Source organism: Macrobrachium nipponense, chromosome 13 (genome assembly GCF_015104395.2).
Source record: "Macrobrachium nipponense isolate FS-2020 chromosome 13, ASM1510439v2, whole genome shotgun sequence".
Taxonomy (NCBI): domain Eukaryota; kingdom Metazoa; phylum Arthropoda; class Malacostraca; order Decapoda; family Palaemonidae; genus Macrobrachium; species Macrobrachium nipponense.
Genome location: NC_087206.1, coordinates 37,933,033 through 37,950,837, shown reverse-complemented (window position 1 = coordinate 37,950,837; position 17,805 = coordinate 37,933,033). Strand labels below are relative to the sequence as shown.

Below are 17,805 nucleotides of genomic sequence, written 5' to 3'. Positions count from 1 at the left end.
AACGTTGTCTAGATTGGATTAAAAAATTAAACGTCATCATTTCATTTAGTCTTAATGAAGATTTATAGGTATCTACTGAAGGAATTTAATGCTCACTAAATAAACGAAATATAACTTAGTCCAAAAATTTTTTTTATTTATACGTCAGAATTTCGGGGCACAGCATCCATGCTCGCTCTGCTCTCAGTCAATCGGCTCACTCTAGCGTTGATATAATCCAAACCTTACGATATGTGGTGTGGTGTTCACCACAAAATGAATGCACCTTTGGATACACCACAAAATGAATGCATCTTTGGATACTGCGTCACTTTATTCTTTCCGATCATCGGCGTGTTTTCTTTAAACTTAACGAAAAAATAATGTGGAAAAAAAAAAAAAAAAAAAAAAACGCGAACCTAACCCGAACCAGACCCAAGCCTGACCGCGGAGTTCACACAGACCTAGGTCTATTGATTAAAATTATAATAAAAGCATTGGTATTCATCTTATAATACAAGATTATGGATTGATAAAGGGATATATATATATATATATATATTATATATATATATATATATAGAGCTTGGTATTCATCTGTATAATACTCAAGATGGATTGTAAGGTGATATTAATATATATATATATATATTATATTATATATAGCTATATATATATTTTTTTTTTACAGTCTTTTTGTTTTGTTTGTTTTAATAGTCATTTCCATGGGACTGGTACTAAAGAGGAACTCAAATAATTGAGTGGTTGTGATCCAAAGGCTTGTTAATAAAAGATAAAAAAAAAAAAAAAAAATCGTATCCAGAGTCTTGCTTTGTACCAATGCGCTAAAAAAAAAAAAAAAAAAAAAATTATCATATCCAGAGCCTTGTATTGTACCATTGCGCCGAGAAACTGTAAAACATAGAAGTTTAGTTAAACACCTATTGAACACTAATATCCTTTCAACCTAATATTTATGTATTTCTAATATTTCCAGTTGTTAATATATAAAATAAATAACAAAACTCACTGAAAATACTAGGCCTATAGCAGAGTTAATAAGCTACGTACCTACTACTATCCTTGGAAAAGGGTAATTACCAGCAGGAGCATCACTGGCAGTCTTGTTTGTGGAAATGTGTTATATAGCCTAGAGCTCGGCTTCCTCTTGAGTATACTCTTATGTTTGGTCCGCCGGCTTGAACTATCGACAACCAGTTCTTCTATTTTCCTTAGTAGGTATATTGCCTACTTCTGAAGACCGACGTGAATGATGAAATTGGGAAACTTAAATTCGAGTTTATTTCAGTTTGCTTGTTTGTATGGTGTTTTTACGTTGCATGGAACCAGTGGTCACTCAGCAACGGGACCAATGGCTTTCCGTGGCTTCCGAACCACGTCGAGAGTGAACCTCTATCACCAAAATTACACATCTCTCACCCCTCAATGGAATACGAGAATCGAACTCGCGGCCACCAAGGTGGCAGGCCAAAACGATACCGATCACGCCACTGAGGCGCTATCATTCAGTTTGGTCCACGGTTGTCACAGCTAGACGATGGCCATATATTTACGTCGAGAGAATAAACTTTGAATGTATAATGTACGAAAGCACTTACCTATACACCGTGAATCCGATTGCCGCCGATCCCTGTTGACATACCATGGCAGGGACGGCAGGTCGACTGATGCATTGTGGGTAAAACAAAGTGCGAACATTGTCTAGTCTATAAGACTGTCTTCCTCATCCTTGGCTGAGAAGATACTGCTATGTGTACCTGGGGGCCTCTATTTAGAGGCTTGAAATACTGCTGATTACCCAATGTTATGATCGGAATATGCTAGGCTACTTCACTTTCTCTTATCCTTGGACATTAAAATTTGAATTTCGGATAACTGAGTTCATATACTCTGTTGATTCAAGAAAATGGGTTTGAAGATTTCCAGTTTGAAGATTACGGCTTCTTGTTCGTGTCTTCCATAAGCTTCACAATGAAACTCCTTAAATCTTGATTAACTTTGATTCAGAGGCACATTTGTAACATTATCTTTTGTTGCCTTGTCTGCCCTGTTTAACAAGCTAATATAGCAAATAAACACCTAACAAGTAGCCGTTGCTGCAAAATGCTTGAAAAATTACTGGATGAAGAGAATCAGATTATCCTTAGGCCTATGAAATGAATTATTGTTATCGTTGTTGTGTCGTATTTTGTGAATGATACATTTAGACAAGAAAGTGAGATCCATTGAACCTTTAATCGACACTTCTACCAGCCATGTCACTTTGAAGTTTTAAACAGTTCAAAATAAACTTGCCTGTTTGTTTCTGTGTAGGCTGCTGTGGTATAATTTTTCCCACACAAGACGGGAAGCCGGCTAGCAATGGCGGAATGTAATGAGTGAGACCCTGGTGTGTTTTTCTAAGTAAATGTTTCCAAAATGATCAGTATATCTTGACTATTAAACGAGACTAGGATAATCGAAATTTGTATTGGCTGCATTGCCTTGTTTTTACATTTCGAAAAAGAAATCTGTGACACCTTAACTATTTTTCAGGAGTCAACAAATGGTGTTTAGATAAAAATTACGGCAGCGTTTTCATCGTCTGGGATAGAATTTTTGGCACTTTTGAACCTGAGCGCAAAGGCGAGGCAATCGTCTACGGGTTGACGGATCAACCTCAGACTTTCAACGTCCTGTGGCACGAGGTATGTAGTACTGGAGTAATTGGAACTTCGAAGGTCAAAAAGGGCACAAAAAAATTCTTTTGCGTAATATGTAGCTAATCTCAAAGCTTACTTCTGTGAAAGTAAGATTTCAATTACAGTACTTATATCAATATCGTACAGAATAATCAAGTGCATATCTTAATTATAAAAAACATACATTATAGTATATTTGTTTAATGCCGTATTGAGAAATATTATGCGAGAACGGTAGGTCACAAGTTTGGTAACAGTTAAGTAACACCAATACCTGGAAATTCTGACCATGTGACTAATAATATTGATGCATGACATGATATTATCACATATCTTTAAAATCTTAAGAGCAAAAGACATCAAACATGATTCCTTGAGAATTTGATTTCAAGTGTTTCATATATATATATATATATATATATATATATATATATATATATATATATATACTATATAATATATAGATATTATATATAAGAATATGGAGGCTTATATTAAAATTATTATTATATAATTTTTTTGTAATTTAGCAATGAAAAATATATTGGTCAGATGATCATAAGAAAACTTTTATAAAACTTCTTCAATACTACGTAAATTTCATAAAATTCACGGATATGGTACTATTATATAAGTAGATTACAGAATTAAATGTTCTGGGTAGTTTATTCATAAATCTCCCAAATTTCAAAACAAAGTAGTTTTGATTTAAAAATAGCAAACTGTTCCTCAATACTGATAATATTACACAATGAAACGTTTTAATTCAGTTCCTTGCATTTAAGGTATTCTATTTTGGAATGATCTACAAAAAGTTCAAGAACGCGGCGTCGTGGAGCGATTCTCTGAAAGCCATCTTCTATGGGCCCGGCTGGTGCCCTGGCGCACCGCGTCTCGGTGACCCTAACTTTTCCCAACATCAAGGCACCAAGGACCAAGTACGACCCTTATGTCCCAAAGTGGAAGTTGGTGTACATCGTTTTTCACGGGTTGCTGGCGGCTGCACTTCATCATGTTCTTGTTACACAACTTTTTGTAAGTGGGGGTATTTTTATGCAATTCTGTCACCTCATCTTGGAGATAACATGATCAGAAAGACCACGAGGTCATTATTCCTTAAATCTGAGGTGAAGAAAGATAATAGGGTTTTGCATTCCATGGTTCAAGTTGTCTTGCTTGCTCATAGATTTTCATTTGTTATTCACATTGCGAGAAAACGTTACTATTAAAACTTGCACTAGAACGAATAATATCCCTATATAAAAGGTGTATTCATACTATTGTTACGTGATTTTGATTCAAAATGCGAGTTGCAGTACCCATAAAGAAACGCAATTTTAACCTGCAGTTTCACAAGAATCTGATGCAGTTATTGACCTTGTTTCAATTTTTTTCTTTCTATTCCAGGTGCTCTCTTCGGGGACAGTGCTTTTGTATTTGACATTCATATTTTCAACAGTTGGCATTATTGGCGGAATGTTTGATGGTAAAAGATGGGCGGGAATCCTGGAGGCCCTCCGATGTGCGCTGCTGATAACATATGGTGCTCTAACACCGCTGACTGGCAACGCTACCATAAACTCTCATATAATTACTTGTTTCACCATTTCAATGACAATCTGGGTCATTCATAACCTTGTGATATTCAGACCTTCCCTCAAGCTTTTATGTGAATGATAAGGAAATACTGAGGGTACTCAGAATTCATAAAATGATATATGCCGTTGTATCTTTCACAAAAAACAAACCATGAAATGGTTATTTGAGTCAATAAGGCACGAAAGAGTGCAATAATTTAATTTAGATTTCTTACCAACAGCAGGTCATTAAAATCAAACCTCTAACAATTACATTTATTTCCATTGTCGGTACAAAGATAATTATTTCACCTGTAACAACCTTTGTTACTTAGGATGGCACTTGCCTTGGCATAATGATACCAGATGGAGCACAGCATCCATAACCCAAAAATTCTACAGGCAAGTACTGCATGAAAATTACCACAATGAAAACACTTCTAGTTTTACAGTGACATTTTTTTGGGTCAGTTCACATAGGACTGATATGTTGGAAAAAATAAAAAATGATATCAATTTATTCATTATTTCAGGACAACACAGTTTACTGGTAAGGTTTATTTTGAGAACTAGGTTTTGAATGCTGCCTGATTCTGTCAGAGAAGTTTTGAACTTTACATAAATGTAAACAGCCAAGTTATCAATCACAATATTCACTGTTATGATTAGATAACCTACGAGTGCTGTTTTAAGAAAAAATACCAAATTCGTACTTTATCAGTACTACATTTACTCCAACAGGAATCTCTGGTACATTATAAGCCACATTGAAAGGAATGGATCTCAGTATCTACATTTTGGAAGAAATCTTCTACATCACGACAAGGGTTATACTGTACTTACGAAGATTTCTTCGTTGCTCGGAAAATTTAAAGTTGTCCTAGAGTTCTTCAGTGAAAGAGTTCTAATTCAGATAGCAGGTATCATTTCAAATTACAAAAAAATAAAAAATACCAAAGGAATCCTATATTGACCAAAATAAACTACAGTTCAGTATTTCACTGAGTTGTACTTGTTTGCATAAGAAATAAAATGAGGGAACAAAACTGGGAACTAATGAGTAAACATATAACAAAAATGAAATGCCTGACACTGAGAGAACTGGAAGGCAACCCTGAATATAGAGGAACAATGAAAATAACCAAATAATACATATATGTATCTATTCATATATAATCTTTCTTCCATAATTACTAATAAATTAAATATGCCGTTGTAACAGTGGAATAAAGTAAAAATAAAGTATGACAATTAAGTGCTGGTTCACTTTGCTTTTGCCATATATTAGATCTGATGAGAACTACAAGCAGTTACTTCGCAAACACATTGTTTGACCAACTGCATTTGAAGTATGTATGTACTGCAGTGTGGGGTACCGTGCTGGACTTCCTACATGATCACTTGCTTATAAATTGTTAGATAGTAAAACCCCTACCACATATGTAAGAGCACTATAAACCAACACTTGATTGAAATATATAAGTATGTACCTATGTATGGTGCGTGTATATCTGTATGTACACATGAGAATACATGTACATAAACTTTACATGTGTATCTATATGTACTGTACAAACAATATACACTATATAAGAAAAAAAAAGCCAACTTTATACATAGTTTTGAGATCATATGTATCTCTCTTTGGTATGAAGAGTTAGATGAAAAATTTGACGACATTGTGTCCTAATGATAATCAGTGCAGGAAAGAGTAGAAGACGACTTCAGTTGCAGAGATCAGTTTTTTGAGGCCTTTGTAATCAAAGAACTAGAAATAAAATGGTTCAATAGCAGCTCATAAAAATCTCAATTTATAAATACTTTCTTAACAAATGCCTCATTACAAGTGGTTACTGTATTATGTTACATCACCATGTTGAACTTTAGATTTAAATTCTGTATGATGGAAAATGGACTTGCTGATCACAGACTGCAAATCTCTAATATTTCAGAAAATCATTTATTTCAAAGCTCCCAATGTTTAAAAATAAAAAAAAAAAACATTTCTGATGTTATTAAAAAAACAGTCTGGGGAGTATACTGTACTGGAAATGAAACACAAGGTGATCAATAAAAACTGGTGCTGGCTTTGAGCTGCAACAATTACAGAAGTAAACATAAAAAAAATAGTAATGCTAGCACACATGAAGGCCATTGTAGTCATCCAGGAAGAGCAACACAGGCAACTTTTTGTTACCTGGAATAATAACAGCAACAAGAAAAGGTCATTTGCAGGTGTGACACAGCATTAACATAGTAGTGACTGATCATATCAAACATTAAAAGCACTCACAAAAATCAAATGTTCAAGAATCGAAAGACAATTAAAGCATGATAAAAAAAACTTACATTGAGCATAAAGCAATACCTACAGCAACATAAGTCGCTATCCCAAATGCCCATGATTCCATACCTCACTATATAAGACCTAATACAGTACTCATCGCTACAGCATAATCGTGTTTTCAAAGAGAATCACACTTAAAAAGTCCCAAACATCTTGTATCACACTGTTTTCTAAGAATACCCAAAATACTCTGAAACACAGCTCAACAATCACATGACTTACAATTCTCTGAAAACTTTTCATTTACACAACAGTCTGAGGTAACACAATGTGCACTTCTGTCATCATTTATGGCACCACTAATGCACATTTATTGAGGTTGGGTTTGGGTCATAAGCAGCAGAATGGGAAAAATTCCTTGTTTCTTAGAGCAACAACAAAACCTCCATGTGCTTTAGGTTTGGCTAGTAACAATGTGGTTGTAGCAAAACCCATTACCCAGAAACTATAAAAACTGGTATTCTTTGTAGATACATTACTGTTCAGTACTCTCCCCTGGAAGCTACTTCATAACAACTACAAGTGATAATATCTATGAAAAAAACTTGATTTTCAGACTTGAATGAATATTTTGCACACAAAATTCTAGATGATATCATTACATACAGATAAGGAACTAAATTTACCCAGAGAAACATTTAGAATGAGATCATGAATTAAAGAAAAAATGTTCACAAAGATTAATCATTGCAAAGTGAACACAGAAAGTATAACATTAGATTATGCAGTACTATAATCTCAAATGAAAATTTTATATAATCTACTACTCTCCATTTAAGAGAAAACCTTGGTATGCCATTCATCTTAGTAAAAATCTACCTTTTGAAAATAAACATCGAGTGTGAGCAATTACTGAAGCCAGTTCATAATATTGCACATACTACTGTGCTGTTTTTGGGGGGCACCCATCATAAAATGTACATTCATAACATTTAATGTGAAATTTGACATTGCACATTTGATAATCTATTTGATGGAATTTAAAAACCAAAACACTTGAAGGAACTTCCCTTTTATACTCCTTAAACTCAACAATGACTTAATAAAGCAGTGACAAATACTACCCTACAAGAGATGCAATTCTGCTCTTCCCACATCTCATGACACTAAAATTCTTATTAGACCAAATAAGCTTGACATATGTCCTTTGGCTTTAGGAGACAACTGAGAGTCATTCATACTAGAAGAAACACTGTTGTTTAGGATTTACTGTAACAATTTTCAAGTTATGCTTTGTACACTGTTCATAAGAATGCAACTAAACAACTAAGTGCAAACTAGTACTCAATTTATGTAAAGATTAAATTTGGATTGCTTAACTACAGAAAAAGTAAACTTTATGGGAAACAATCTTAAAATTCTTAAAATCCCCATAACTCCTGAAGCATTTTCCCTTCTGGCTTTTCAATAATGTATTATATTGCCAATATAATCCATCTTTAAAGATCATTCATGTTTTCTTATCTAAATCTTAATAACATAGATTTAATGCTTATACAATATAGGTTGCAAAAAACATATGTGAGATCTTTGCATACATAGAATATAATGTGTAAATGTTCAGCCAAACACAATCTCAATGACTTTTAAAAATTGCAGATCTGTGTATGTACTACTGTACTGCAAATTTACATAATTGGCAGGGTACATTACTTAATAGAAATAAAAGTTTATGATTCATTGTCATAAAGTCCCTGGTGAGCATTGTTTTATATTAGATTTTTTATTATACTACATAAATTGCTGTAAACAACAAGCCCTTACCACAGCAACAAATTTTTAAACATTATTTTTCCTTTCTAATATCCCATTAAATAAATGTATCTTTACTAAAGCTAAAGAACCAATATCTTTGTCAAATGAAATTGAAAAAAGACTCACTGGATGTGGCAATAGTTGATATAATAAAATTCTAGTGTTATTACTTGTGGGAAAAAGATAAATCCCTATTTTTATTGCAGTCTCCCTTTCATTATAGCATGTCATACATTCTTATCTTAAAATGTACACATGATCAAGTTCAACTGATCTCATAACTTGGGCAGCAGGACTATGCTGCTTTTAACTCTTCTAACTCCTCAATTCACAAATACCATCACTGAGAACAAGTTCCTTACGTACTCATGTACTCTAGACCACCTTTTGAACACTCAAAATTTTAAAAGGTGGAAAGTCTTTACTTCAACCAGATTCCTATACAATAAACACAATATCTAAAAATGGTTTAATAAACTATAATGTTACAGTAATTCCTTGAAACATTCCTACACAACATCAAAATTAAAAAGAAAGTAGCACAAAACTGATAAAATGATCATATTTTTAACATTGTAAAATTTACATGAAATATTTTTTCCTCTGGTGTGACTGACTTATAGCAAGCAATACTCCTTCAAATACAAGTGACATTTACTGACAGGAACTACCACTTTGTAATTATATTTGTTGTATGAAAGCTACCTCAAAGACTAAAAAAATACTCAACGTGCAAGAAAGTTGTGTAGGTCCAATAACCTGGACTTAATTTTGGTCAATGTTAAACTTTGAGTGATCAAAGAAGTTCTCCAGAGTCTTAAAAACTATAACCTGATGGTCCATCATTTTTAAGTATTTGCAGATCATATGGCAACTATAAAAAATGAAATGCAACATTGTTGAACAATGCTACATAAACAAAGATTCATAAAATAAATGCCTGATGTTAACTTACATATCTACTTAACTATTTTTCTATCACAAAAGTGACCAACAAATAAAGTTGGTGCCACTTGGGATTGGCCAATAGGAGTTTGTCTTTTTTATGTACAATATGATTTCAGAAATATTTAAAAAGAAATGGCCCATGATCTCACACTGTTTCCTGATATTCAAAATGTACATATGTAATTTTGTTGGGAGAGAGGCACTTCCATAGTAAACTATATGAAATTCACTAGATACTCTAGGCGATATATTCATATTCAGCATGTGGCAACAGAAGACTGCTATGTCAAATGCCTACAAATTTGTCAAGGCATCTCATGAAACCCGAGGGTCATAACATTCATAGCAAGCACTTTATTATAAAGGCTGACAGACATCAAATGAATACTTGTTTGACAACATTAACTCACAAGTTGTGGATGCACACTGGAATGTTGTAAATCAGAACAGTATTTGGTAAACTGGCTAGATTCTACACTGCACATTTCATCAGCAGACATATTACATTTCAATGCATGTCAATGATTGCATGCATGGTGAGTGCAGAAGATGTACAGTAGTGCTGGATATGGACCTTAATTATAAACTTGGTTGAACAGGCAGTGATACTTCCATGTAGTGTGAATGTAAATCTAGCATCAAGATCATAACTCACTGAATAGTCGAGCATAGCCTACAGCAGGTTTTAAAAGGTGTCTAAATCCAACGCAAAATGGCTTTTGTTGTGCATTATTGCAGAGGAACAAAAATGTTCTCATCTAGAATTTAGAATTTCCTTACTTCAGTATAACCTAACTTTCTTCTCTTTATTCAGGATAAAAGATTCCAATAAATCGAGGAGCAATGAAAAAAGGATTTATATACTTCAACCATAATATCTTAGTGGCCATAACCAATTTCTGTTGGTTTTAGGAACTTTTAAAAACTACCCAAACTATTCTAAATGTATGTATGTATATTTCATCTGTTTGATTATAAGTTTGATTTGATTCAAATACTGAATTAACATAAATACTACTTTCTTGCTATGAAGTAACCCTCGGTGGATCTCAACTGGTTTGTGGTTTGCGTTGGCCAAATTCTACAATAAGGCTTAAGACCAAAGCTTGGCTGAATTAAGACTGTCAAAATGGCGCTTGAATTTAAAAGCTAAAGTGACTGGGAACTGCTTACCACCAGATGGGGATGAGACTTAAACCTCATAATAGATTCTGTCTGCTGTGATTGACACAATAGGCAGCACCAATGATTGTTACATTCAAGCTTTCTGCTGCGCATGTGAATAATTTAGACCTAAGTCTATAAATAAATAATCTTACTAGTTCTACTACATATTCTCAGAAAACATTGATATTGTACCATATACATTTCAAAAGTGAGCAGCATTGAGACAGCCAGGACAACACCATTGAGTTCCACATGTACAATTCATTCTTGAATAATATACACTACAGTGTCTTCACATTTACACACTTACAATATCAAGCTTTACACATACACTACTACGGACTTTGTTGATGAATTAAAAGGTTCTCTAATTCGTCAGCAGACCTCAGTAGGAATGCTGCAGATTCACGGTATCCTGTTATGAGCTGTCGGACTGCTGCAACTTCAACAGCATTGAGCGTGGGGCGTGTAGGCTTAGAAGACCCTTTAACACTGAGATCTGTTGGGCCTGAGGGATGAGAAAAGGAAAATAATTCCAGTCTTCTTTTTAAGAGGACTACAAACTGTAATAACAGCAGATACAAATGCATAACTCTTGCAACCCTAAAACGCAGAAGTTCAACAGTAAAAGCTGAAAAATACATATCTGCTAAAAATAGCACGTAAATGGGCAGTGTTAGTCATAAATAGAGAATTTTTCCGTCAACTAAAAACTAAAAAACTGTGGCCAGTTTCTTGGAAATACTGTACTACTTGTCAAACAACCCATTATCACCAATATGAGTCAAACACTTAAGTATTAAAAGTCATCCTTTGTGACTGAATACTTATTCTTACTTCTAAAGACATTTTAATATGTACATTACTTGAAGAGAAGTTTTGCAATAGGTTTTGAGAGAATGGCTTTTCTTAACAAAATCAGCAGTGCTAAAAGTTGAAAATATTATTCAAGACATCAGTCCTTGATTTTGGTCGGAAACCTCATAAGTTTAACATGAAGTCTTTTAAACTAGTAAAATTTCCCCCATATACTCAGTAACGTTAGCTCCAATATTTCCTAGTCTCTTCTGTAACCTAGTACCTATAATACTTATTCCCCTCGTCCCTTTTGTCACAACCATTCCCTCATTCAGGCATACCTTAAGCTCCCTGATCAGCCATTCCGTCAGACTTCCGTTTCTGCACTGCAGAATTTCACTTTGCAATCCCATCAATTCCGGGAATCTTTTGATCCTTAAACATATTCAATGCTCTCATTACTTTCTCTACATTCACTCTACAACCAATTCCTACTTGAATAATCTCTTCCATTCTTGCATCATTCAGTTTTCATTCTCTTCTATCCTGGAAACTCAACACAGCTTCAAAATACATATTCACGCCATCAACTCATTCTTCTTTCTGTAGTACTATACCAAAAGTTCTTGATTATGTAAAATCCAATATCTTTGTAGTTTGCCTTCTTTTTTTATCTCATTTCTTTTTTAATACCCTTTCCATCTTCCTGTATATCAGTACATGATGAGTTCTATATATTTGTGTGTGTATGTAAATATACTATATATATTATATATATATCTATATATATATAAGATATTATATATATATAGATATATCTATATATATAAATATATTATTAATATTATTATTGATGATTCTATATGTATATATATATATAATATATATATATATATATATTGATGATTTGTGTGTATATATAATATATATATATATATATATATACTCTTTCATTACCCTTTGCAAGGTCCAACTGTTTTAGCAAATTACCCACGCCCAAGGGAATTATAATTCATAAGTGCATCTGTTCCGACCAAGATTCGTACTTGTCGGATACGTGGACCATGTAGCAACTTACCATAACTAAAAAGGCACCGGTAGGGATCATGACTAGGACAGGTGCAGTTATCAATCATAATTCCCACTGTGTCTCAATTATAATCAATTATAATCAAGACAAAGTTGAAATGAAGTGTCTGCAAAGTGTATTTTCTAAAAAAAAGAATTGAAAGGCTAAAAAACATGGAGACATGTAGTAGAGGTAAAAATGTTAGAGTAAGTAAAAAGATGAATTATGAGTGATTTGTTATGCTTTGGTAACGTGGAAAAGAAAAGTGAGGTCCGCGAGAGGGAGTGTACAATTTGTAAGTGTTAACTGAGAGGAGTATATGTAGTAAGACTTAAACTAGAGTATATGTAGTAAGACTTAGTCAGATAGGTGGTTCGAAAGAACTATTGAAAGAGTGTCTTTATATCCGGGAGGAGCAAGTGGGAGAGTATGAGAGGTGATTGAAATTGTGTAGGGGTTCCATGAGCTGTTGTATAAAATGGCTTATGGAATTTTTCTGCACAGGAAGTTCATCCGGCACTGAGCAATAAAGGTATGGATGTGGCTATAACTGATGTGTTGTTTTTATCTGGAACCACCCCTTACAGATATATGTGTGTACATGTTAGATTGTAATATTCAATGACAAGATCGCAGGTGAGAACTTACCGTTGGAGATGACGGATGCAGAGGTAGTGGCCAACATAGGGGCGAGGCCTGGCTGTGAATGAACAGTGGACCCAGTTAGAGATGACACCTTTTGGAAACTTTGTTGGAATGATGCTTGGAACATCGACGACCCATTCATTACTTTAGATTCTGACAACGGACGTTCCAAAGCTTTGGCCAGAGCTGACACATGCGGCGCATTGGACTCTGTTTTCACAACAGTATCAACTAAGGCCAACGGCTTGTCAGAGCCCATCTGGAAGAGAGGTCATGAAAGTTTAGTACCCATCAGTTGGTGGGTGCTCCAGCTGCTTCTCAGAACAAAATTTGCTCATATTTTAATCTATATACCCTCATACAACCACAACAAAGGCACTAGACAAATTAATCAGATAATAAACGATTTCTATTCTGATTTCATGGGATCAATCACTTAAATACCCTTGAATATCCAGATATTTTAAAGCATACACACAGAGAATCAGTGTCAGGTAATTGCACATTGAATACGCATAATGTATTATATTTCATGTTTTACAGTAATTTTACATAAACTTCTATTCTTATTCGTTTTTAAAAAGCATACATATGTATTAGTAAATTTTTGTAGTTTTAGACACATTTCCTCCAAAAAAATTTGCAGGGCGCAACTGTCGGAGACATTCAGTTTTCAATAATGGTAATGAATTCAGGCAACAATCTTAATACACTACAATACGCCTGTAAACACACTTCCTCTTTATACCGTTTCATAAACTTTTACTGACAGTAGTATGACTATCGACATTGTCAAGCAAGTTCAGCATACCAATTAATCACATTCTGAACTCTTGCATGAACTGACAGAAGGATTTGTTTTTGAAAGGGGGGGGGGGGGGGGGGGGGGAGGCTGAAGGAAGAAGAGTAATGAAGAAGCCAGACCTCCAACAAGAGAAAGCAAAGTCCACGAGGCAACAAGAGTCGAGGCTGAAGGTCAGCTGCTATTAAGAAACCTATTTTATCATACAGTGCGACAATGAATGTATTAACAGTCATAAACAAATCGATAATTTGTACAAATGACGCCACAACAACAGGCACAGGCAGTTGTTATGATATTTCAAGACCTTTCTGCGTCGGCGTCTCACTGAACAATTTCTTGACGAATGTGAAATGGCATGAATTGCCGTTTCTAAGCAGTGATACATCAGACAGTAATAAAACCTGAAAACAGCAGACGACACAGTAAACATAGCTGGACCACTTTTTTCACATCCTTGGGCCTCTCATTAGTCAAAGTTTACGGCCAGAAACAAGTGGAAAAAGGAGGCCTTATGCAGTTATTGTGTGTAAACCATTGCCCCAAGCTTTACATTGCCAACTCCAGTCATGCTCTTTTTTTTATTTAATAATTACGAACATCTTTCACTGTTCAAAATGGGTGATGAATTGCATTCTCTAAGTAAGGTAAATTAAATACTCTTTTACAGAAACCAATGCTCTCTCCGAAAAACAAGGAAGCCGATCTTTGCACAATTCCCCTTTTAGTGCTACCATATGCAATAGATAATGTTGGATACTATTTTACATTTCATTACTGTATAGTTCCAAATAAGCATTATGTCAGCAAAAAAAAAAAAAAAAAAAAAAAGGGGGGGGGGGGGGCGCGCAAGTAGCGAACAAATATGGAGTTTCCGAATACCGACTTTTAGATTTCCAGTTTATTCCAAAGTTCTGCGTTTGGGCATCCATGACAAGCACCTGTGTTTTGCAGTTTCTTTTTCAGACATCGAACATTCTGCAGTTTATCACTGCTGTAAAAAACTAAAAACAAAACAAATCATCCTCCCCCAAAATGGAAATGGTAGTAGACTTACTACGGTTTCTGTCCTGATTGCTAGTCTTTAACCTACAGAATTGCAGTCTATTTTAGAGATTACTGGAGGCAGATACCTTCATCATATTATCTAATGGGATAAAACTGTGGGAGAAGGTTGGGGCTCCGGGTTTCTCCCCTCCCTTTTGGGAATCAAGGAGAAATAATATAATAAATTGGTGAACAAAATTAAAATCAAAAGGGGAAAAACGTCTCCATAAATTGGCGTTCGTGTTCAGGCATAAAACACAGGTCAACACACACAAAAAAAAGTAGTGAATGCTTGCAAAATCATTAACACACAGAATCTTTATTATTATTATTATTATTATTATTATTATTATTATTATTATATCAAATCTGCTTAATTCTTCTTACAAGGCCAGCCTACAATAATTTTTCATTTTACAATCAGCAAATGTCTAATAAATTTACTACTTTTGCTTCGAAACGGCTGATGATTTTAGAGATATTATCAATTTCATAAAATTCTCATCTGATAAATTCTTTTTATAATGTCAACCTACAAAAAATTCTCATTTTACAACAAGCAAATATCTCATGACGTGAGTATTACTGCTTCAAACCTTAAAACCACAATCGCCAAACTGCAGGAAATCAGGTGTGACATTCTCAAAACTTCAACCATGGAAAATGTTACGCCCAAAATAGTCGCGGGGATCGCATCGCACAGGTGATATTGTGACCGCACAACTATATCCCTTCGTTCTCTGCGTACGTCCAACTCAAACATTCAGCCCGCCATGCTTCCGATGTGTGTCAAAGCTTTCAACAATGTGCTGGTTTAATGAACATTCTCTCTCTCTCTCTCTCTCTCTCTCTCTCTCTCTCTCACACACACACACACAAACATATATATATATATATATATATATATATATATATATATATAATATATATATATATATATCCCCTCCCTAATATAGTAAGTGTGTGTGTATATGTAAATATATTAATTATATATATATATATATATATATATATATATATATATATATATATATATATTATACATACGCATATACACACAATTATCTAGACCTCTACTTTTTTTGTATGAAGTTGGCAATTCCTTTCGTTTCTACTTGATATCATTCCAGGTTCTTTCAGAGAGTTTTGACTAAATGTCCCTTCACCACATTGCTTATTACGGACTACAAACGGATGGCCATACTTCTATTTCCGGGAAGGCGTCTGGGATAGCATAGTTGGTTGCTATGGCAACGCCTCTGGTCGAGAGAGAGAGAGAGAGAGAGAGAGAGAGAGAGAGAGAGAGAGAGAAAGTAGGTTGGTCGAAGGCTGGCGACAATTCACCCACCCATAGTTCAACCCTTTTTTCAATTTCTCTGTGGAAGAGGATAGTACACAAAAAAGAACAAAGAAGGTGGAAAAGAAATGATCACTTGAAAAAAAGTATTGACGAAAGAGACAGAACTGAGAATACATAATGCAATCAGTAACAAATACTAAAATTGCAGGTAGAACTAGACTTCTGTACAAAGATCAGCGACTAAAACCCAATGAAACATTAACAGGAGTTCTGAAATCTCTCCTCATCAGCACTTTGCACCTAAAGATTCCTTTCTTAATTGACAATTTTTTTTCAAAATAAGAAGGACGCGATTTGTTACCCATTTTTGCTATTTTGCCGAATAACTTTCATTTTTGCCGAATGGAAATATAAAATTTAGGCCAGAGGCGAAGTGCTGGGACCTGCGGGGTCCTTCTGCGCTGAAAGGGATGCAGAGTAAAAAGGCTTGAAAGGAGCAACAGGAGGAAAACCTCAAAGTAGCCAGCTGCACTATGCAACAATTGTTAGGAGAGGCTGGAAAGTAAGATGGAAGAAAGGACATATAAACGGAGCAACAGGAAAGGGAATGGAAGGGGTTGCAGTGAGGGGCTGAAGAGACGCTGCAAAGGACCGTAAGTCATGCCTACAGTGCACCACATGAGGTGCTAAAATGGCACTATCCCCTACTGGGTATTGTGTACCAATAAATGTAAAATATAATGAACAGAAAAATTCAGGGCACAGCACCAGAATAAATAATGAGGAATGACGGTGAAATATAATGTTTCCTTGGCTTGAACGGCTGTTCCATGAAATTGCAAAAAATTCAAGTTTGAAGCCTGCTTTGGAATTTCCTTGCAGCCTCTATTTTTTATTTTAAAAAATGATTTAATAAGTAGGAATATCGTTTTTTTCCTTCTGGGTATCTTTTCCTTATCTCTCTTCTCCTTGCTTCAATCAGGTCTGAGTAAAATAATAGGTTGAGGTTACCAGTGTTATCGGCAGAACACAAACTCCCTCAAGTTATTCTAGGACCCGCAATCAAGTATAGAAGATTTCTATGCACCAACACCAACATCGTGAACTGTTGTAAAGAATGGTAAAGCTGCTTCACAAAAAATGCGGAGAAAATCGGTCACCGTTTTCACCAAAATCAAATACTGCCTCTCGCTGGTGATCTGCTGTTGATACGAATAAGAAGACCTCAATTACAAAGAAAGGGGGCGAGGCAATAGTCTGAAATTTCGTTAAAAATAAAAGAAACCACTCGCTGCTTGACAAGACCTCCAATCCACTAGATACAGAGCTCGGGAAACTTCTATTGAGTTTAGATTTCATTTCATACTGCACTATTTCGGGCAGTTTAGACAAGGATCAATCCATTTATCATAATACTAACAAAGTAGACTTAAACTCAATGAATATTTTACAAATTATCCTTACTAATAAATCGGAATCTTGGCGGACTTTACAAAAGTAATCTGAATGACCCTATCGAATTACACAAATGGATATAGAGGTTAGTGCCGTGCCTTGCCACTCAGATGTCGCGGGTTCGCGTCTCCCCCCAATTACTGCTGCAGTGTGGGGTCTGCAGTGGGAGGTTGTAACCAACATTCTTTGGAAGCTTGAATTTCAAGTCAATGGT

At 34.9% G+C, this 17,805-nt stretch overlaps 1 protein-coding gene and 1 pseudogene across 1 annotated transcript in view; one reads left to right on the top strand and one right to left on the bottom strand.

The window, feature by feature from the left end:
• Window positions 1-4,887, top strand: part of LOC135225749 (alkylglycerol monooxygenase-like) — a 34,790-nt pseudogene extending 29,903 nt beyond the window's left edge.
• The window catches only part of LOC135225748 (nucleolar protein 4-like), a 158,621-nt gene continuing 145,336 nt past the window's right edge, over window positions 4,521-17,805 (bottom strand). Inside the window, exons 10-11 of the mRNA XM_064265147.1 lie at window positions 12,991-13,246; window positions 4,521-10,983 (exon numbers count right to left, since the gene is read on the bottom strand). Coding sequence (XP_064121217.1) covers window positions 10,811-10,983; window positions 12,991-13,246 — 429 coding nt within the window. The 3' untranslated portion in view covers window positions 4,521-10,810. The remainder of the gene's footprint in view (window positions 10,984-12,990; window positions 13,247-17,805) is intronic.